The sequence below is a fragment of the Metopolophium dirhodum genome, chromosome 8 (genome assembly GCF_019925205.1).
Source record: "Metopolophium dirhodum isolate CAU chromosome 8, ASM1992520v1, whole genome shotgun sequence".
Classification (NCBI taxonomy): Eukaryota; Metazoa; Arthropoda; class Insecta; order Hemiptera; family Aphididae; genus Metopolophium; species Metopolophium dirhodum.
In genome coordinates, this window is record NC_083567.1 from 6,374,379 (window position 1) to 6,397,648 (window position 23,270).

The window sequence follows — 23,270 nt, forward strand, 5'->3', positions numbered from 1 at the left end:
CTCTTCTTGAAATATTTCAATAAAATATTAAAATATATATTTTTAAAATTTTTTTTTAAACTGGATTTTTTGATATGTTTAACAAAATCATCACTAGATAGTCATACTGATTTCATACCCGATTAGTGACTATCAATATTTAATTCCAGATCATGATATAAAGAAGATGTTATTATATATATATAATAGATAATTATTACGTAATTTGTATAAAATACTGTGCAAGATATATTTCTATAGTATTTTTCATTAACACTTAACTAAGTAGAGGTGTTTATTGTACTTTCTACTACAGTTTTAAATTAAAATTTATTTATTATTTCATTAAAAAATAAATTTTATACAATTTCAGAGCCTACTAACGCTTATTAGTGCAGATAATACTGCACACGGGTAAAGAATTATTTCTTCGTTTTCATGAAAAACAAAATTGAACCGTATTCATTTATACCTATACATTCACAGACAGCGTGGAACTTACATAAACATATACAAAAATGGGGTCTCTGGTCCAATTTAAGTTTTAGTATAAGGGTTCGTACAGTGATGGTGTAAGTGTAATGTTTACTGAGGCCCCTGGGCCAAATTAAGTTTTTGGCCTAACTTAAGGTCTCTAACTTTAAAGGCGAGGCCCCTTATTACTACCCTGGATCCTCCAGCACCGCCACTGGGTCCATGACCATACTGGCTTAATGCTAATTGGGAACCAGTAACCACTGTTAACTGTTAAAGTGTATATGATGTGTACATGCACTATGGTCTATAATTTCTTATACAAATCAATTGGATTTTTTTTTATCAATTTATGGTTGGTTTACATATTTATGGTAAGACACTTTTGCAGTTTTCTTTTTATCGCGTTCACATTTAACACCATTTTATATTTTTGCAAAAGCATCTTTTATTGAATTAATGAACATTAGGTAGGTACGTATTGAATAAAATGACAATTATAGTAATATTAAGATTTAAATATAGAAAAAATGATGAAGAATATTTATGAAATAATAATAAAACAAAAGTTTCACAATAAGTATTTTTTTAATTTATTTAATAAGTTGATAGGTACAATATTTTATTATACCTACAAACTATGATCACTATCGTAACTAAATCTAAGACATTAATAAATATGTAAACTAAAATAAAATATATTTCCTCCTAAATAGTAAATAGGCTAGGTATTTAAAACTTCGTACAGAATGACGTTGTATACTTGACGATTATATCAAGATATGCAACCTAAGTAACATATCTAGGTATGTAGTTTGTGCATATTACGATTTGTTTAAGTTTTAAATTTACATTTATTGAACAACCACAATTTTGTGTCTACAAATCCATTTAAAATGGTATGCGCATTACAAAAATTTTGTATTTTATAATATAATATCTTTTATTTGGTATAAATACGTTATTTATATCTATGAACTATTACATGAATCTTAAAAATTCCATAAACAATTTATCACAATTTTAACTTAAATTATAGTTTATAATAAAATATTTGCACTTACATTTACTAAATAAAAACCGTTTAACTAGAAAACAAAATATCAAATAAATAAATAAATAATTTTTTTTTACAGATAATTATATTCACAAATTCATAACATTTTAACACTGGTACTTATTAAATGTATAATTCATTTTTTTTAAATAAATAAACTAAAAATACATGTCATAGTGTGAATCCGTAGTAGAATAAGTTCGTATAAGAAATGTTGTATTTTATATGACGAAAAAAGGCTTAAGTCTGAAAAACTTGATTTGGAAATAATTTGTGTTTTGACAAACTCAAACTCAAATGCTATGCTTAAATACTTACTATAGTATATCGTTTATTCTAATAACTTAACTATAAATACATATTGTATCTATATCCAAAATATTCGTATAATTAACACATTAATATATAGGATATACTAATATATATTATTAATATATTAAATAAGTAAATAATTATGATATTAAAATAACATACGCTTAAGTATTAAAGTATTAATTATATCAATCTAAAAACCTAATTATTAAGTATATTTGATATATAATACATATATCGATATTAGATAGATTATAATAAAATGTGTTTAATTAATCACTTTGGATAATATAAGCCAAAACGTAGTGTAAGAGTATGTTATAATATAATATTGTGTGAGTTTTGCGATCAGTGTAAATAATCTAGTATACCTATAATAATATAATAATTCCCCATGATTTTTTTTCACGTAAAACGTGGCAAAACATTAAATAACACGAAGATTATAATATAATAATATAATATGAAAAGCATTGCTATAATATCAAATTTAAATTGTATTTGTGTTTGAGTTTGTCAAATAACTGATTATATAAAACTAAATAGAGTTGAAATGAGTATGGGCTCAATTTACTCAACCTCAACTGTACTCAGTTTTTGATTTTATTATAGCTAGACTACTTTTAAGAACCTAAGGTTTAAGTTCGTAGGCTATTTTATTTAAATAAGTGTTTGTTCTAATACAAACTACAAATCATTGATGAATAGGTTTTTTTTTGGTCCACAATATTGTATTATATTATGGTTCTTATAATTGGTTCCGTACAATAGCATGTAGAATGTAAAATGTAAATATTATCTAAAACGGCTGTAATCGTAATAGGAACTAAACATAATTTGCTACTTTTTCATTATTTCTATTGGCAACCGCATGGATTATATAAATATCATCATTATTTTCGTTAAGAATTAACAGTTTTGGCTCTCGTTTTTATACTGTTTAATTTTAGTTATTTATGAATTAAAAATGTATTTCTTACAAACAAGTACCAGATAAAAATGTTTGAAAATAATATAATGGAATTTGATGACATTATTATATTACGTTAATTGAATACACTAATAAAGTAAACTGTCGTTGTGTCAAATCTCAAGGGGAACAGAACAAAGTTCGAAATATCTAGTTTTATTGTAATGGTAATTTCAAGTGGATTTCAATTTAGTTCGAAATAACGGAAATTCAAGATATCGATGATCGACATAATAAGAATCTATTTTAGTATAAAATCGAATTAAATTGATTAGAATAAAATATAAATTGTGATATTGCTGTACACGTAATCGTTTATAGTAGTAAATCAATAAAATTGTTTATTCGAAAAAAGTATACTAAAAAAAATTATTAGATATTACAATACGATGTACAATTCGTAACTAATTTTTAATTATTATTGGCTTAATTATAAAATACATAGGTACGTTTTAGCTGTTAGATATACATTATACATATATAAGGTACCTACACTTGTATGTATATTTATTATTTATATATAAACACCGAATAAATTACTATATTGGTTGTGTGTTGTACTCGCGTCGTGTCGTGTGTTGTACCTACAGCATTTTAACGAAATGCTTATTGCATTATTTATAGGTACTTTTACGATCGCGTAATATGTATTAAATATTATAATAATTATTACATTTAAAAATTACGATTATCGTTGGAATATAATATATATATATATGTATATATTATAAACTAAACAAACATTGAACGTACAGACCGAGTCTGAAAAATTCGACTGGGTATTTTTTTTATTGAGTTTTACATAATACTTTATCACGCGTAAGTAAATATAAAAAAAAATAACATTCGTTTGGCGATGAATAAATATTATTATTTATATATTAAGATAGAACGCTATATTATATATATTTTATACTATATATATATAATATATACGAGAAGTAGTAAAATGTAGGCGTATATTTACACAACGTATAATAGAATTTGGAATGTGTGGTTTGGCGAAAAACGTTCACAGAAAACCGTAGGTCTCGTATACCTTTAAAAATCGGCCGCCTTTATCTTGGTTGTGTCTGAAAAAAAACGAAACAATCGTAGTGTGTAAAAAACTGTATTAAACAATATATATCATTTTGTGTACATTATAGATTATAAATAATGTGTAGTATTGTGTACTAGTATAATAGTATCGCATGTAAATTGGGAACGGGCTAATATTTATGTAGAGCGAAAAATCGCATGGCTCCCCCGGCGCGTTTGGGACACCGGACAGTATAATATACTATAACCTAATCTATGTATTATAAATTATAATATATTATTATTTTAATCGTTTTTGTAGACAAAAGTAATGAAAATTGTCTAAGTACCTACCCTAATCAGTAGCATATACAGGGTGTAAAAGGAAGACCTGATATAAAAAAAAAATATGTATGGTATGTGACAAAAATTGTGAAAATTATGTAGTTAATAAATAATTATCATGAAATATGTAGTCATGTCAGGAAATTCCCAAAAATAATATTTCGATCTAAATTAATTTACTCAAAAAAATATTAATATTTGAAAAAATTCTAAAAAATAAACTACGCTTGACTTAGATAAATGTTTTTTCCATCAAAATTGTTCTTATAATCAGATCTAAAAATTGGCTATATTGAATTTTTCCTGAAAAATATAAATTCAATTTCAAATTTTTTTTTTTCTGTATCAAAAAATAAAAATAATATTTTTATATTATACGCGTAGCGCAAGTGACTATAAATTATATACATACAATTTTTTTTAAATATTAAATAGGACAAAAGCTATTTCATCTGTCAGGTATTTTTGTTATAATACACTTATACCCTGTATTTTATAAATATTTAAAAAGTATTCGGAGATTTTTATTTGAAAAAACAATTTTGATCACCGTACTAAACTTCATAACACATGGTATTTTCGAAAAAATTATTTAAAGTGTGAATGCATTAAATGGTTTCGAGTGATCCAACGAGGACTTGGAAGTTATTGCAGGCGCCACCTGCAAGGGACAACACCAAGAAAAACTAAGGAGATGCTCGCCGCGGCCAACTCACTCGTCTTCCCACGGACACACGTCGTTTCCGTCACTGATGGACGCAGCCGCAGTCGCTGTCGCCGTGGCCGCCTCCGCTCCACTGCAGCAAGCTACAGTTTCCGGTGGGTGACCGCCTCCGCAACCAGGTCCGGTAACGGCGGTGGAGGTGACGCCCTCGGCTACCGTGGACGTGGCGGCCGCCGTTTCGTCTACAGCGTCCGCGGCGGTCCGGTCGCACCCGTTGTCCCTGTCCACCGAGCTGACGTTAATGACGGGCGTCACGCTTTGTTTCCTCGCCAACGACAGTGATTTCAGCAGCTTTTTTCTATTCGACTTGTCGTCCAGTGAAGACGCGGCCCCGGCCGGTTCGTGTGGTGACGTTGACGGCTGCTTTTCGGGCGACCTGCTCTCGGGTGACGGTCCGAGGTCAAAGTCCTCGGCCGACGACACCGACGGCCGGTCGATCGTCTGTTGCGGCGTGCACGCGGCCGACGACCCGCGGCGCCTGTCCATGCTGCTGCCGCCGCCCAGACCGCAGCTCCGCCGCAGACGGCTGGCCACCGAATCGGATTGGCTCTCGTCCGCGCTCGCCGCCGAATCGTACGCCGCACCGCCCGAGTTTTTGCGCGACGACGACGTGGACAGCCGGCGCTCGCGTTCTTCGGCTATGGACGCCGGCAGCGGCCGCTTGTTCTTGTCGCCGCCGCTGCCACCGTCGGCCACGTCCCACGGACACACGTCGTCCGCCATCGTCGCGGGTAGCTGCGGTTCGCCGCATTCCTCCACGCAACCGCTAAGGTTATCTCTGCGGAAAACAAAAACGATATACCGATCACAAACATATTCGCGTAAACAACTCATCATCGTTGTTGTCCTCCACCCCTTCGTCCTCCTTTCCACTGACTTATACTCGTTTTATCTCTGTTTACACTTTCACGGTTTATATACTTACTATTCATAGTAGCATATCATACGAATATACGATTTAATGCTCTTTTGACGAATTTACACATATTATAATATGTCACGCACAGTGCCCGAGTAAGACGAAATGATGTTGTTCGACACTTAGGTATATTTTTAAGCACACCAACAACATTTATTTTCAAACACATCGAAGATATGTTTGCTTCTTATCATACGGAAGAATTTAGTAATATGCAACTACTACTTAATGCCTGTACGGTGTACCTACGTTAATCCACGCATGCGCACGCACACACAAATTGTTTATAATATTATGTTATAGTTACATACACATATTATGTATATTATTATTGTATTTATATGTATGTATATATAATTCTGAAGTCGTCACTGCGATTCGATCGGTGAGTTCGGAATCAGCATAATATAAAAATAAACAACTAAAAAAAAACAAGTAATAAACTAACGGGCATATAATGTATTTATAGGCATATCGTATAATGACGGTTTAATAATGTATCGTTGGCATATTATATTATTTCATGATGAAATAATTGAAATTTCATACGGGCTATATAGTATAATATAATAATAATATAGTTTTGTATAGGTAGTTTATTATTACACAGGGTGTCTCGCCACGTTTGTCCCAGTCGGAAACCTTTTTTTAAATATAATATACCTACAGTTATGGATGATATATCTATATATGTTACTGTATTATAGGTAGTATATATTATTATATGTGCGTTCACAGTAATTTTTGATGTGTCTGCTAAGTGCTAACTCGAAATAAAAAAAAAATTAAATATTTATATTTTAAACATCAGAGGTAATACTATACAGTAGCTGATTTATGTAAATATTTTAAAAATCTAATTACTAATTAAACGTTCAAATAGTTGGGTGTAGTATGTTCTAAGTCGGAGTCGGGAGGTGAGCAGATTATAGTATTTAGCGTACATAATATTATAATATAGTTGGTAAGCGGGTGTGTAAGAGGACAAACACGGTGAGACAACCATTAGGTTATTACACAGAGGTCACTATTATAGAGGTGCATGTGCGCAAACAATCAGATAAAATATACAATTATCCGCAATATCAATATTCAATACAATATAATACAAACCGCTACGGGTAATACATACTCTAATCTACTGTTTCATCATAATTAATATCGTAATAAGGACTATCTTATATACGTAAACGACGTGGTCATACAATACGTATATACCGACATTAAGGTATAGAATACCACTACTCGTGCATAAGTCAAGAAGAGGAATGAGGACATTTGTTCATTATAATAATAATATATTATAATACAGTGATGTAGGTGAACGTATATAGGAGTATACAGTATACATCAGTACAGTGGCGTGTATATGGGGATAATCGAGAGGCGGCCACATCTGCAGAGTTTTTTGGGGTGGTGTGTGGATGGCTAATATATAGGTGGTAACTTTTTGTTGTCAATATTTAACTATGAATGCAGGAAAAATGCTCGATAAGATATTTTTATTTTGATATTGATAAGTGGTAACACCGTAAGTCAACAAGTATACGTAAGTACTATGGCGAGGTAATCGCGCATAAATTTTTATTTTAATATTTCATAATAGTACCTATACATTTACATGATGACTATTTAACAAAATATTAAATAGGTATCGGTATAAATTTGGTGTTGGTACCCAATGCATATTTTTGATTTGAAAGTGAATATATGTATATCATGACATAATATTATACTTGTGTACCTATAGTTGTGTATTTAATCAGTTTTTAGAGCTACATGTATTTCACCCTTGATATTATGTCCCTATTAATAAATAAAGACCATTAAAATCAAATTATATTTTTAACCCTAAAATTAAAATGTTGTATATTTTCAATTACAAAAGAATTTTAAATGTTCGTAATTTTGACGAATGTATTTAAAATCTGAACTTCAAACAAAAATTGTTGCTGTACGGCCGTTTGATATTTTTGACTGCTGTAAGAGCTGATATGAATCCACATATGAAGAACCTTTTATTAAATTTTCAAGATTTTTTACCATTTTGTTTTTGTCTGTTAATAGCTTAAAAGAGCCAAAATATTTTGAAAATGTTATCATGTGTATGAAATAATGGTAGTATAAATATTTGGTGACAATTTCATTTATCTATTAGATTATTATATTCGCTGTATTGCAACAAAAAGAAAAATCATTTTAATATCTTATTTATACGGTTTAAAAATTCTTCCCCCCCCCCCCCCCCCCCCAATCATTGAAACCGCATACTCAACCCAAATTTTTAAGCGAAAGATAAAGAAAAATATTGGAAAAAAATGCTCTGACAATATTTGAGTTCACCACGCCACTGATCAATATATGTATAATATATACACGCTTGATATAATATATATATATATATATTAATTATATAAGCAAAGAATAGAATAGTCAATAAAACTGCAAACATAACGTATTGCACGCCATAATATAAAACAAATAGGTAGATAATAATTAATAATATATGTATTTATTGTACATATATATATATATATATATATAGTATATAAGGATATATTTCACACGAACTAAACGTTTAAAAAAAAAAATAATATTAATAATAATAACAATAAAAAAAAAAAAAAAACGGTCGACAAAGAAACTTTGTACAGACGTAGTTGTTTTAACTTACTGGTTGGAACTTGGAGAGGAAGGTGTGCAAGGTAAATCTCCCCTGTAAAACATTATTGTCTGAACTATTCAAGTGTATCATTACATATAAATATATAATATATACATAAGATATTATGCATAAATTGGTATTGTGAAATTTTTCACTTGTATAATATAAGTAGATGTAATGATGTATATGCTTAAGAATATGACGTGTGTATGTATATATACGCTATACCTATAGAAAGTGTTTATAATTGTGTTCTTTGTGCCCGTGTGACTGTGCAAAGTATAATACATAATATACGTAAAGTATAATAATATATGTGCTATTTTACAAGAAAAAATTGCTCGGTTGCAACGTAGGTACTCGGGGAAAAGCTAAATAAATATTTGTACATTTTTATGTATACAAGTGAACTTTGTGTTGTCTTATCTTTTACAATGCATATTACTACATGTATATTTAACAGAGGTACATAGTATAATACGACTAGAATATGTTTTTATACACTCATTATTATTTCTACGTTTTAAATAGTAAATAAATAAATATAATTAATACAATATTTATAATTAATTCGACCGATACCTACAATTTCTCAAAAAGCAAATTTTGTGCAAAACTTTTTTTAGTAACCGATGTTTTATTTTTTTTAATGTTTTAATCTATGTGTCTCCACTGGTATGGGCGTTATTTAATATACGTTATGTTCGCATTAGTAAAATGTGTTTGAAATAGTTTTGATTATTTTTTAAAAAGTTATTCATCGTAGTAAGTACTTAGTATAATTTAATTTAAATTAATTGCTCGGTAAATACTAAATTGTATGCTAAAATAATTGATTTGTAAAGAGTACACGAGCCACTCCAATGTTTGTTATCTAACACGCCAAATTCAAGTTATACAAGCTACTGTTACAGAGTACAGAGCTGTCATCAATTATATATAGTTGTTCACTTGTGAAGTGTTTTTATACCTAACATTTTTAATGTAGATAATTATAATGTTATAGACGGTTATTTTTGTATCGATTGGATGTCCAAATATAGGTACTTATATAATTGAAAAAACTATCAGATTTCAGTGAATACTGAATATTAGAATATTTACAGACATCTAACAATAATTTGCTTGACCTAAGTAAACGTGGTATATAGTAAACATACTATTATATAGTTTCCTAAGCTACGATCATATTATTTGTCCAATCATAAGTATAAGAGCTACGTAACGCTATAGCAGCTAGTAAATAATATGTGTATAATATAATATTATAACGTACACAGGTTGAATAATTGGATTCAACCCCTCCCCCACCTTTCTCGAATTGTTTTAATATGTTTAATAATATTAATATTTAAAAATATGTACAGCCCAGACTTAGGCATAGTCCACCCCAAAATATTTTTTATGAGTATGTGCCTGATAGTAGTTATTATTTTCGAATTCTCGTGCGTGCGAGATCCTTATTGACTACCTAGGAATATCGAATGAGTAACATTCATAAACTGGGTTTTGGTAACTGTGGTTTTTTTCGTGTATGCTTATAGACGTCAAAACGCATGTACATAGTATATAATATATATTATATACATTATAGGTATAGTATATACGTTCATGTTGTATATGTATGTAGGTTTATTGTATGTGTTGTTTTTGTTGGCTTACCTATAGGGTATGTCACTGAGATTAGATTGACTATGGGATTGCGAGACTTTAACAGAATTTATTGGAAGCTCGTGTGGTGAGCTGGTCAGGCTCCTGTCGCTGCCCCTTCGCTTTGCGCTGCTACACGACGACGACTGATTCGCTTGCAAGACCGACGACGATGACGTACCCTGTGTGCTTGAACATCCTGCGGTGCTTCTTATGCGATCTTTGCAATCTGCCTTTTTGTTGGCAGCGCCGCCGACCAGCCCGAAAAATCTAAACCAAACAACACCAATGCGTATAGTTCGACAACCTTTTCAAACTCATAGAATTCGTATTCGTCCGATCGTCGTTTTCTATAGATTTATGACTTATATGTTATTAAAAATTTCGTTCGCGGGAAAATAACAAAACGTTTTGTTTAATCAACGCAAATCGCCCGTTGAAATATACGTATACCTATACGTATATGTGTATCGACTGTCGACGCGTACGCATATACACGCAACACAAATAATAATAATATTATAATACGCTGCCGATTTCCGGCCGTGGTAGTATTGAAAACCATGCCTACAGATTCTGCAGTACAGCCCAACGACAGAGAGTGCCAGAGTGAATCGGATCATATTATATTTAATACATCGTTGTAAATTATATTATAGGTACCTTCGTCTGGCCGAGGGCTGGACGCCATTAGCTAGCAGGTTTTTGTAATGCTCCGACCTTATGAACCTAGGATAACAGTCTTTTTTCAAGAGTAATGTATACACGTGTTCCGCAGCACCGTCGAACGTAAATCTCGACGGGACTTTCATTTCTTTATGCGTTCTTTCCATCGTCTTGCCGTCGATATTGATTTCACATGGAGCACCGGGCGCAAGAAACTCACTGAAAACATGCGATACTGATATAGACATGGATAGGGGGTGACGTGCGTATTATATTTTACTCAGTCATGGCTGTAAAATATTTGACTGTAATACTATTCAAATACGTTTAATGGCTTCGAATACTTTTATTCCTGTATAACTATATAAGCACGTTACGTACATTTAAATTGTATTTTTAGTACATTTATAGTCTTTGTATATGTACCTACTTGGCTACTTTAAATTGTACTTTCGGGCGGTTCATTTCATTTTATACAATATTACCTAGTAATAATTTCGTAATTTCAAATTGACTATTGAACATGTTGAAATGTGTGTATGTGTTACATTTTACAACGATGATGATAATATGATTATCTTCAAATACGCGCAAAGACATTATTAGGTGGACATTTCAAACAAATAATAGGTATTACTGAAGTGTAACACATTGTCTCATTAAAAAATAATAATATAATATAATTAAACCTACATAACAATATTATATAGATTTTAATTAATTAATTAAATTTTTTTATACCATTGAAAAGTATTACTTAAGTACCTACATAACAACTGCATGTATAGATACAAGGCATATGTCACGAAGATCTGTCGAATTTAAAAATCAAATTGATGGATCTTCATCATATTATCAATTGATAACTGTATGTATAAATGAGTTTTAAATCGGAGTTTTACTACGTTGGAAATAGTTCAACAGCGTAAATAATAATCATTGTAATTATAATATAACTGTAGCACCAACAATAAATCTTCCCTTTGAACACTTACTCATATATTTCTCTGACTCTTTGCAGGATTTGTGACTGACAGCTCCGTTTCAAATCATTGACCGCCAACCAAAACCTAATATTTTCGTGACTGTATTCCTTCCGGAGATAATTTGTGAACTCGTAGAGACCTGTTCAACACGAATAATAATGTAATTGACTAGAGCAACGCACTCTGCGGCAGAGAGATATTTTCCGATTTCTACAAGGTACGTAATATGCATGTTATTTATGTTATGAATGTTATTGTATATTGTATTATATAATCTTTAATACGATTAACACGATAGACAGTATAAAACATTGAGTTAAATTAACGCGTAAAACGATTATACTAGCTCATACCTCGTCGTTTGACCAAAAGCGCATACCTTTGTAAACTCTCACATAACAATAATAATGATAGCCATTTACCTGTTGCATCGGACACTAAATCTTCCATTGATAGAGCCCAACGTTTTATGCGCTTTTCGGTTATGGCTTCCACCCTGAAACATGTACACGTCTCGACATATTAAAATTGCTCACGCACGTGTGAATTTCGATAATTTATTTTTTGTTTTTTTGCAACAACATTATAAATATTATAATATATCATAGTATATAAACTCACATTGGGCAATTGAACGTCCAAAATGTTGGATCGTCCGTCACCCAAGGGTTCGATGGCTGAGCACCTGTGATTAATGGGTCGTACTCGTTATATGTCTCTCCAAATGAAACTAGGCCGTCCAAAGCTACTGACGTTTTAACTCTTGTTCTCCCTATACAATTTCTTAGCAGTTCAACCTACGAAAAAAAAATTGATATTCCTTATAGAATTGAATCGTTAAACGTTTGCAGTTTGTTTCACATTTGTCGGTCATGGCTTACGTATTTTGCTGCAGTCTATCAGGATTAGATCAGTCATACTTAACCGAACATAGCTTCAGTTTAAAGGAAATGGGGCACAGACACACGGGGCTTTGTTGAAAATATCTTCAATATAACAAAAGTTTTAAATCGTTTGTACTGGAAGTTAAGTGTGCAGATCTTAATAGTAGAATATTTTACTATTTTTAGTTATAAATTATAATAATATATCATGATGTATTAGTTAAAGTAGATATATGGTTGTTAGCTATCGGTTTGTTCCTATATATAATATATTACGCCACACAATATTTATTTTTAATATTTAAATTTTTATTTTTAATGAACAGGTGTGGAATGGTTTATAATAAATTATAAAAATGTAATTACTTCGCACTATTCGATTAAGATATATTTATATTTTATTTACTTCTCTCCGGAGATCTTCAGAACTTCTTTTCTTTTTGGTTGAAAAACTGCCACCTATCTTGATCGGTATTTGTTCCATAACGCTGACACATCCTGGAGGAGGACGATGTACTCTCCAAAACGCCCTTTCTTGACTATCAGTCACTATTTTTTCGCCTTTTTTCCTATCTTTGCTCAATCGCACCTAAAATAATCGATCCATGTACAGTTGACGTCTTGTCATCAAGATTAATTACTTTAAATAGATAAAAACACTTCATTTTTACTTGTTCTTCAGCCTGCATCGTAATGAATTCCCATTTGTTTTGTAGATTTTTTTTCAAACTGTTCAACGAGTCCTGGATTCATAAAAGAAAAAATAGCTATTGAATTTAACGTTGTTTAAATGTTCAATATTTTTGATTTCGTGCGAATAAATTACTGTTTTTGTATACAATAAGATAAAATAAAAAGGTTTTATTTTTATTTTAGTTAAATTTTCCATAACTGTCAATTACACAGTGCACTGTGTTTAAAAATTCACACCTTGATACATTTTTAGAGTTAATTCATGGTTGTTTTAATTAACTAAGTTAGGTGATGATGCTTACCATTTCATAGTCTTCCAAGGCATGCCGTTGTTTGTTTCTCAGCAGTCTTTTTGATAGGTATATCGCATATTCTACGTTATCAGGATTCTTTTGTGAACATGGCCAATAATACGGAATCTGGAAAACAATAACGTTGTCACAACTATTTTTTGAACGCCATTATTAACGTTGAACTGTGTGTCGATGGTATAATATGCAATAGATATTATTTATCTTACTTGGAACCTGTACAGAGAACTGTCATCTTTTAGAGTAAGAGTTTTTGAGTCGTTTACGGGAAAGAAGTATCCGTATTGACATAACATATTGGCTATATGGACCGCTTCTGTAATAAAAAACACGAATTTCCTTTTATTACGTCTCTCTGTAATATTTTACTAACATGTCAAGAAGTCATCTTCAGAATTTCAAAACATTTTAAGTATAATTTATGATGTAGATAACTTGTTTAAAGTTGTGCTTCGATGAAACTCTAACTTACTAAAATGTTGAATAATATATTACTGCTATAATAGGACAATATTTGAAAAGGGGTCATATTTTATATTATGAAGTGGTATTATTAAAAACGTTATTCAAACTTAATTTCCACAAAAAAATATTAACTACCTACTTGTTTTCTTTTTTCCTATACACAAAAACTGTTTTAGGTACGTTATTATATTGATGGGAATCACAATAAACTGCAGCGAAATTTTAATATATCAATAAAAAGAAAATGTGTATAGGCTTGTTCAGAGGTCACTATAATCACTATAAAGACGTATTATATTACGCGGTCGATTATGTAAATAAATTATAATAATGTAAATGAATGTTAGTAAATATTATATATAATAATATTATACTTGGTTTGTGCATACTTTACATTACACCGGTGTACCGTGTACGTTTTAAAATTAAAACAAATATATACGTATTTACATAAGCTCTTATCTCAGCAGAAATGGTGAATTCATTTTTCACTTTTGATTACTTAGTCATAATTAAAATAATATTTATATTTTATTTATTATTATAGTGGCATAAAATGGAAAAAACTTTATTAAAATTGTTGGTAAAATGGATCAGTTATTATTTGTTAGTTTATTACTCACAATATGTATACCTCGTCTTATACATTTTGCAGTACACTCCGAGTGGAGAGCTAATTATATATTAGGTATATTATTTTTACTAGAGATTTTATTTACTATTGTTTTTTTCTTCTTAAAATACTTTTTTCTAGTTATATAAAACTGTTTTATGCCAGCCTCGTCCATGTACATGGTATAATGAATTAAATTTGTCGCGAATTTGCACTGCAGATTGCACTTTAGAACGTAATTATTTTATCGTCCAACGACTGTAAATAATATTATATGCTCTAAGCTCCGTTAAAAATCTATTTTCCAATGCGATAATGAATATATTATAACCTAAACCTGCGCTGAGTGCCTGTTTCCATCCATATTAAGGAATATATTAAAGGAATCACTGACTGAACGGTTTTTCTTTTTAAATCAGAAAAATAAGTTCAAAAAGGTGGGCAAGTGGGTTCCAGTCTGCTATAAATTAGGTACTGTGTGGGTCTCTGTAATGGATGTGTTAAATTTAAACTTTAAATGCTTATAAAAATATATATATTTATTTAAATAACTAAATTTTTGGAGTTTTTTGACCTAGTGAATATTTTTTTTTTATTGTTATTTAGGTACAAAAAATAAAATGTCTATAAAGTTATTATAGGACAAAACGAGTCAAAATGATCAATATTTTGAAAATTATACCGTGTATAGAAAATCCAAATACAAACATTTAGTGAAAATTTCAAGTATCTACGGTTACTTATTTGTTTTTGAGTTACACCAAAAAACAAAATCGATTTTGTTGAACTGATATTTTGCGTAAAAATTTCAGTTTTTCCATAATTTTATTTTCCCTGTTGCCTTTGAAAACTATTGGGAATTTTCAATTTTACCCTCCTGAATGTACCAACTATATTCACTTTTCCACCAGGAACTAAAAACGTCCCAATAATGGCGATTCAAAAATAATAAAACCAACTAATAATGCTATTTCTTTGTATGATAATAATTATATCATGATTATAATTTTTAGTATGAAAATGTACAGTAAAAGTAATTATACAAATAAAATTTATTGTTAACGATTAAACATTTATTACAAGGTGTCTCATAAGTAGTTCATACTTTAACCCAAAAAAATATATTAACATAGTTTTTTTTTAACACATTATAAGTTCAATATTCAAAATTGGACGAAATTAGATATTTAAACAATGAATAACGGTTTTAGTTATTTTGTTATAATTTCAAAATATTATTTATTGGTACTTGAAACTTTTAATGTTTATTAATATATTATTATAATATTTTATACGCACAATTACATTTGCAAATGAAATGTTTTCAGAAAAAATTAATTCGACAACTATATTACTAATAGTAAAATAAATTACATTAGATACCTAATATCAATATATAAATATATCATAAAATATACTTAGTAATGTAAGACAAACTATCTTTGTTTAGAATCGTTTTTCGTATGCAATAATTTATCATTGATTTCAAATTTAACACGTACATTACATGCGGTTTCTTAATTTTTAAATTTAGTTTTCAACAGACTAGATAATAAATAACACTGAATCCAACAAGTTTTCCGATTTTAAATAATAGTATTTCAATACCCAGATAAATAGGTACTATATATAGGTACTTATATGATGTATTTTCGAAACTATTTAATTATGTAGACGTATAAATCCTTTTATGGCGTTTAAGTTTAATTATTCATCAATTGTGTTATATTATGTATATTTTTTATTTATTTACAATTAAGTTTGGGTTCCCTGTCGAGAATTTATAATATACCTAATACTTGTGTAAGTTCACTATTTAGGCATCAGTATAATATAGCAACCTATATAATTCTGTTTGGATAGGTATTGGTATATCATACGCATTACTGCATTAGTCGATGTCGCTGTATAGAAATGAATCCTGCAGCCATAAAAGTAATCCTCTTCAATATAACATTCCTGAAAACGACGAACGGGAAGAATAGTGTTGGGGTTGTTTATTGCTCGGCGCTTTGTGTCAGTATTATATAGGTAGGTATAGGTAATATTGATACGATATTGTATTTGAGCACCGCTACGTTACATAATTCAACTTCTACAGAACCTATATAGCCATACACATGGGTGATAAAATGTACTAAATCGTGAGACCATAACCCATTAAATAGATTTACGGAAAATAAAAACCTATCACATATTTTTCTTACGTTTGCAGGATACGCCCGGAAGAAAAAAAACAGTTCTACAAAGGTCTGCTTATCGCGTTTAATTACATATTATGTTCGATAAAGTCAAACATTACGATGTGAACTTAGTGGCCTGTTAAATCGTTATGAAATAGGTACGGTAGAATAAGTGTGTAGAGAATAATATGCTCTGCAATCTCGTTTTATTGATATCGCATACTTTACGTATGGGGTAGTACAATCTATAGATACACCCATGTTGTGAAGAGAAAATATGCGTAAATAGTGCAGCGTATAATAATACATAATATTATAATAGACATTTGTAGAAACGTTTATTAAATCTGAGTGGTGGAAATAATAATAATGATAACAATAATGTAAGAGCTGTTTGTTGTACGACGAGCGACCAATTTTGTTTTACATATTTTTGGACTCTGAACATAACATTTGAATATACATAATACACAAACGTATAATGTATAATAACGATGCATATTATTACTATCTGTAGGTACCATATATACTGTTTTACTATACCTATTTACATTTTTTTTCTCGACTCATAAAAATCGTACGATAAAGTACATTATTTTCAGATTTCCATTTAAAAGCAACGTTGATGCATAATATATTTCAATGAAAATGTTTTGTTTACGTTTTCGGACTTATTGTACGTTTGAACGTTCATTTTTATTTTCATAAATAATGTATAGATCTATATAATAGTAAGTAGTAAAATATAAAAACGTATACCGAAAGTCCAAAAGTAAATAATATAAGAGGATTGCATTTCTTTGAAATTGTACCGTGAAGTGGTTGCGATTTTAAAATGTTATCAAAGTTATACTTTGTTTACACTGTGTTCTATGTTTACAGTGAAGTATTGAAGAACAAGTCATTATATTAAACTATCTCTGAGTTTTTATATAGTAAGAAGGAATCAATAGTTTAATTATTCACCGAAATACTATTAATGGGTACTACGTACCTTCTACTTTGGAAATAGTTCTGTTTTATCTATATATCAAAATGTATTTTATAATCAAAACTTAACTTTGGAAAAATATATTTGAAACACTGATATGAGAAAAAAAGCAAATCTAGGATTTTAAGATTTTTTTTTAACTAACTAGACAATATTTGGTTGATTTTGATATGAAAGCCGCAGTCACATAATTCATTCCCATAAATACTAAAAGCAAATATAAGTGTTGATAATAAATTGACTGAATTAAACGTTTTTTTAGCTCTACTATAAGAATGTAAAAACTATATTTTAACCTTTTTCTTATCGGTATTTATTTTCAATATTAAATCGTCTATAACTAAGCAGTTGTTCACAAATTCCAATCAACATTATTAAATTATGTATTTAATCAACTATATTTCGATTGCAAAATGTAAACAATTTTTGTACGTACTTAAAATTTTTTTATTAATACATAATTAGAAATAAATTGTTGTTTAAACATTTCGGTCATTTAATAGTAAAACCAATAAAATATAACGGTGAACCAAATTTAACTTGGCAAATTCATTTGTATAGCTTATTTATGGAATTATTATTTTCATAATATTACGTACAATGGAAAAACTATATTTATAATGAACAAAACATTTTTGTTATTTTTTTCTTTCTAAATATTCATGTATACATAAATTATTTGGTTCAAATTCTTAAACATCAATTAAACGTTATGAAAAAATAATTAAACAATTGATTCTATTTACTTGTGGTTTTCAATTTTTGGTTTTTTTGCTCATTATTTTTTGTTATAACCAAAGACGAATATTCTGTACACTTTTTATAAATACATATAATTTATACAATTATACTAGGTATGTACATCTTTATGCTTTTTATTTTTGTAGAAATTATTTTATTGAAACCATTTTAATAATTCAAACTTACCAGTTTCGTCGACAGTTAAACGGTCCATTAGCCATTCAATTATGTTATAACCTGAAACAGTGTAATAAAGGTTTATGGTTATAGGTATCATGTTAAATAAATTATTTACATAAAATATTCATTTAAATGAATTTATTATAAAATTGTATATTTGTATTATATTAAATCTGAGCATATAATGTAGTTTTCTAACTCATAAAGGCATGTTAGAGCCTGTTAAAAAATATTCTGATTGATGATGGAACATTTGTGTATGCCAAAAACATAATTCTTAATCAATGAATAAAAAAAAATGCATCCTTTCAGTTTTCATACGGTCTTATAAGTTTACGCTTTCACTATAACAAAGATTTTTTTTTACAAATGTTTACACAAATTTATCACAAATCACAATCCATATTATTATAGTTACAAAAAAAAAATAACTTATAGTATAAGTTTAAGTTATGAATAGGTAAGTGTTATCCGTTTTGATATAGTTTTATCTATTATATACTTTAACTTTTTTTGTAGATTTTAGAATAAAGATACATATTTAAAATGTATCGTTCCGAGTTTAGATTTTAAACACGAAAACTGAAACTTAATGGGCATTGCTCACGTTATATACACTAAAATATGTAAAATTAATTTTAATAATAGGATATTATGTTTTATCACGTGAAAAATTCTTTTTTATTAGGTAACTAATTACAAATTTATTTTTTATGTTCATTAAACATTAACATGATATTAACATAATACTTATCAATATACCATAAATACGTCTGTTTCTAATCATTTTCAGCTTACTTGTTTTGTTAAATTATTATTAAACTTGTTTTTACAAATTTCTCATTATTTCTTTTTTTTATATAATTTTAATGTCTGTACATAATAATTAAATCGATATAGGTACATTCGTAAGGATTAATAATTTCCGTATTTCGAATTTATTACATTTCATTGTGATCAAGAAGACTGAAACAATTTAATATTAAATCATCTTGTTTGTTATAAACTATAATAATATACCTAATATTTTATATTCATATTTTTTTTAGATTCTGATCGATAAATGTATTGGTTTTACAACGATGTGTGTGTTTTGTTGAGTCTGTCATTACGTTTTGGAGCAGTAAAATTGTTATCTTTAATATTGAGGTTGGTTTCTTGTTGAAAAATGGATCTAATTTAGAATTGCAGGGTAAAAATATTCTTAGTATCTACATACCTACCAACTTCTTAAAATAATCGGGAAACAAAAAATTACGGAAAAACGGGAATATTTATGAAAAACCAATTGAATAACCGTAAAGACTTGAAATGCTCATAGTATATTTTATATGTTATTATTAATATTAAAAAAAAAAAAAAATTAATATTAAATTCTGAGCGGGGCAATGAATGTATTGATTTTACAAAGTGTGTTTTTTTTGTGTACACGATAAGTAGTCGAAATCATGCTTCGATTTTCAACTTCAGTATCTTGTTCGATGGGAAAGTGAATCTTGTTGGTGCATTATTGGAGGTAAAAATCCCATATTTCCATTAGTGTTATAATACGCGGAGAAACAAACAAAAAAATTAAGGAAAATCGGGAATTTTTACGCTGAAATTTTCTCTGGTTGTTTATATTCGCATTTTCTATACACGATAACATTTTAAAAATATTTTGTTTTGTTTTGAACTGTTTACGGACATTTCAGTTTCCAATTTTTTTAGTTTTTTTTTCCATGGATGTCAGTAAAATTTTATTTGTTGGGTTAAAAATTTGGCTTGAAAATTTAATACAAGGCTCTTAATATATTGTTATAACATTTAAAAAATATTAAAAATCCATAATCGCAATTTTTTTTTAAGCATTTAAAGTTCAAATGTTGATAAAATACGTAAAAATCATGAAAACGTGCAAATTATTTTGAATCAGAAACTCATAAAAATTTTCTTTTGAAATATAAGATTTGAAAATGTAATACACGATTCCTCATAAGTTTGTCTACTTCTATCAAAAAAAAAAAAAATGTCTACATGAAAGTCAAATTACATTTTTATGTACGTTTGAAGTTCATATTTTTAGAACATTGGATATTTACTCGGTTTTTAATGTAATGATTTTTTTATTTTATTGTAATTAAATAACGAATAACTGTAGAGACATAAAAATTTCACTGAATGTTCATATTCCCACATTCTATACACCATAACATTTTGAAAATATTTTGACTCTTTTTGAGTTGTTTACGGACATTGTCAGTTTTTAATAAAATGTTCAACTTTTATAGTTAAGAATTGAAAATTTAAAACTAGGAATAACATGGAATGTATATAGATTATAATATAAATTACTTTATTCACAATAATATCAATAAATATACCTAGTAATATCAAAGGCTGTCTGATAATCTTCGCTCAGAATCGTTTTTCTTATACAATGGTATATTATATCATTGAATTCAAGGCGCCTGATATATTGTTACAATAGCAGATGAATAAAATATTAAAAATATGACATATATGCACGTTTTTTTTTTTTATAATCATTTCAAGTTCAAATGTTGACGAAATCTATCAAATTTAAAATGTAATGATTATTTTGTATTAATAAAATGTTCAAGGATTGAAAATTTAAAACAAGGTTCCACGTAAATAGGTTATATATAAATTACTTAATTTACAATAATATCATCAAATATACTTAGTAATATCATAGGCTGACTGACCGTCTTCGCTCAGATTCGTTTTTCTTATACAATGATATTTGATATTATATCATTGAATTCAAATTTAATACCATCCATTACAGCACTTGTGCCTACTGTACAGCAGAGCGACACCCACTTGCCCACCTTTTTTTATTTACATTTTTCAAACAAGATACAAATTTAAAATATTTTAGTTCTTTCTATGGTTATTTATATATAGTACGCATTGTTCTAATTTTGAAAAATGTTGATAATTTAAACATAAAATATCAATTTTCTGTCGATATATTTTAGTTATTATTATTATTGTATCTTGAAATGAATAAAATGTTATTCGTAGGGCTTTGAAACTTTTTGACAGTTATAGTGTATAATATTATTTTCTACACTCAATGACGAATGGCATTTACAGAAATATTTAGACTAATTAAGTTATTTATACTACGAACATGTTCATACGCTTACGCGACATTGACTTGTGTGTTACCTAGGTAATATCACTAATACATATAGATGTACAAGTTAATAAGTAATAACAATGATATATTATGTACTATTGTAATAGTTATAATAATATGATATATTATTCAACGTTTTTGGCAAAAATTAGTGTAACCATTTAGAAAAATAAATTAGTAATTAGTAATTGTAATAAAATATCCTTAGAAATAGTGAATGACACGCATATCCCCGTTTAGAATCGTTTTTTGTATGCAATGATTTATCATTGAATTCAAATTTAAGTATTAACGCGTTTATTACAGTGACCTAATCAATGACTACTGACTAGCTACACTCGAAACCTGCTAAAACTGCTACAATACAGCAGAGAAACATTCCCGGTTTTCAAAGTTTTCCTGGTACATTTAACAGCTATCATATGCATACCTAAACATATATTAAGTAAGTATATTTTGTATAGGTACAAATTTATTTACATGACATTTGTGTGTTTCTGTAATTCGTGTTGATATATAATATGAATAGGTACAAATCTGAGCCTCAAACACGATATTATTATAATACTGCATAAATATTGCGTGCGGACCTACTGGTTACCTACTTTAGATTTTAAATTTTAAATTAACCTCATAATAATATATCGATAGTATTACTGTATAAGGGTTATTTGCTCTTAATCTCGACACGTATTCGACTAGAGATTGAAAAGTCTCTTGTAGTACCCATCATATTATAGATACGACATTCGTAAACTGAGCTTTTGTTGTTAAGTAGGTACGTGTTTTGGATTGAATTATATATTCGGTTAACACGTCCTAAAAGCTATTCCATGCAACTAAACATACATGGTTATTATTTTAATTAAATTGTATCGTCTTATATTCAACTTTATCGATTTAAAGTTAAAATATCTAACAATTTTATATTTTTTACATGTCGTAGTTTTACCATATATCTATTCTCCTTTAATACACACCCGCCTGATTAGGATTATAATATTTATATTCATATAATATCTACCCACCTGCTGTGTAAAATTTCATCACTCTTTGTACAAACTTGATTAATTAATAATATTATATTATTTATTAATTTGAAATATTTACGTAAACAAGTTTGCTAAGTTGGCCATTCTAAGAACATGTCAAGAAACATTCTGAACGAAATTTTTATTTTATATCTAGTTTAGCTGAATTGAAAGTTGAAATATAATTCTATATTATATAAATTATAATAATTCTCTTGTGCAGCAATAATCATCTACAAGCATAATGGCATTTAAAATAAATT

At 28.7% G+C, this 23,270-nt stretch overlaps 2 protein-coding genes across 3 annotated transcripts in view; one reads left to right on the plus strand and one right to left on the minus strand.

Moving 5' to 3' along the window:
• Positions 1-23,270, plus strand: part of LOC132950915 (uncharacterized) — a 133,720-nt gene that overhangs the window by 13,713 nt on the left and 96,737 nt on the right. Inside the window, exon 2 of the mRNA XM_061022533.1 lies at positions 11,803-11,984. The gene's annotated coding sequence lies outside the window, so the exon portion shown is untranslated. The remainder of the gene's footprint in view (positions 1-11,802; positions 11,985-23,270) is intronic.
• Positions 1,023-23,270, minus strand: part of LOC132950912 (regulator of G-protein signaling 11) — a 51,598-nt gene continuing 29,350 nt past the window's right edge. The window contains exons 4-16 of one of the 2 annotated variants that reach the window (XM_061022529.1): positions 18,835-18,885; positions 13,865-13,971; positions 13,647-13,763; positions 13,323-13,394; positions 13,058-13,240; positions 12,389-12,564; positions 12,190-12,263; positions 11,777-11,906; positions 10,779-11,000; positions 10,128-10,385; positions 8,475-8,516; positions 4,874-5,659; positions 1,023-3,865 (exon numbers count right to left, since the gene is read on the minus strand). In XM_061022529.1, coding sequence (XP_060878512.1) covers positions 3,805-3,865; positions 4,874-5,659; positions 8,475-8,516; positions 10,128-10,385; positions 10,779-11,000; positions 11,777-11,906; positions 12,190-12,263; positions 12,389-12,564; positions 13,058-13,240; positions 13,323-13,394; positions 13,647-13,763; positions 13,865-13,971; positions 18,835-18,885 — 2,279 coding nt within the window. In that variant the 3' untranslated portion in view covers positions 1,023-3,804. The remainder of the gene's footprint in view (positions 3,866-4,873; positions 5,660-8,474; positions 8,517-10,127; positions 10,386-10,778; positions 11,001-11,776; positions 11,907-12,189; positions 12,264-12,388; positions 12,565-13,057; positions 13,241-13,322; positions 13,395-13,646; positions 13,764-13,864; positions 13,972-18,834; positions 18,886-23,270) is intronic. The other variant, XM_061022530.1, reaches the window with a different exon arrangement.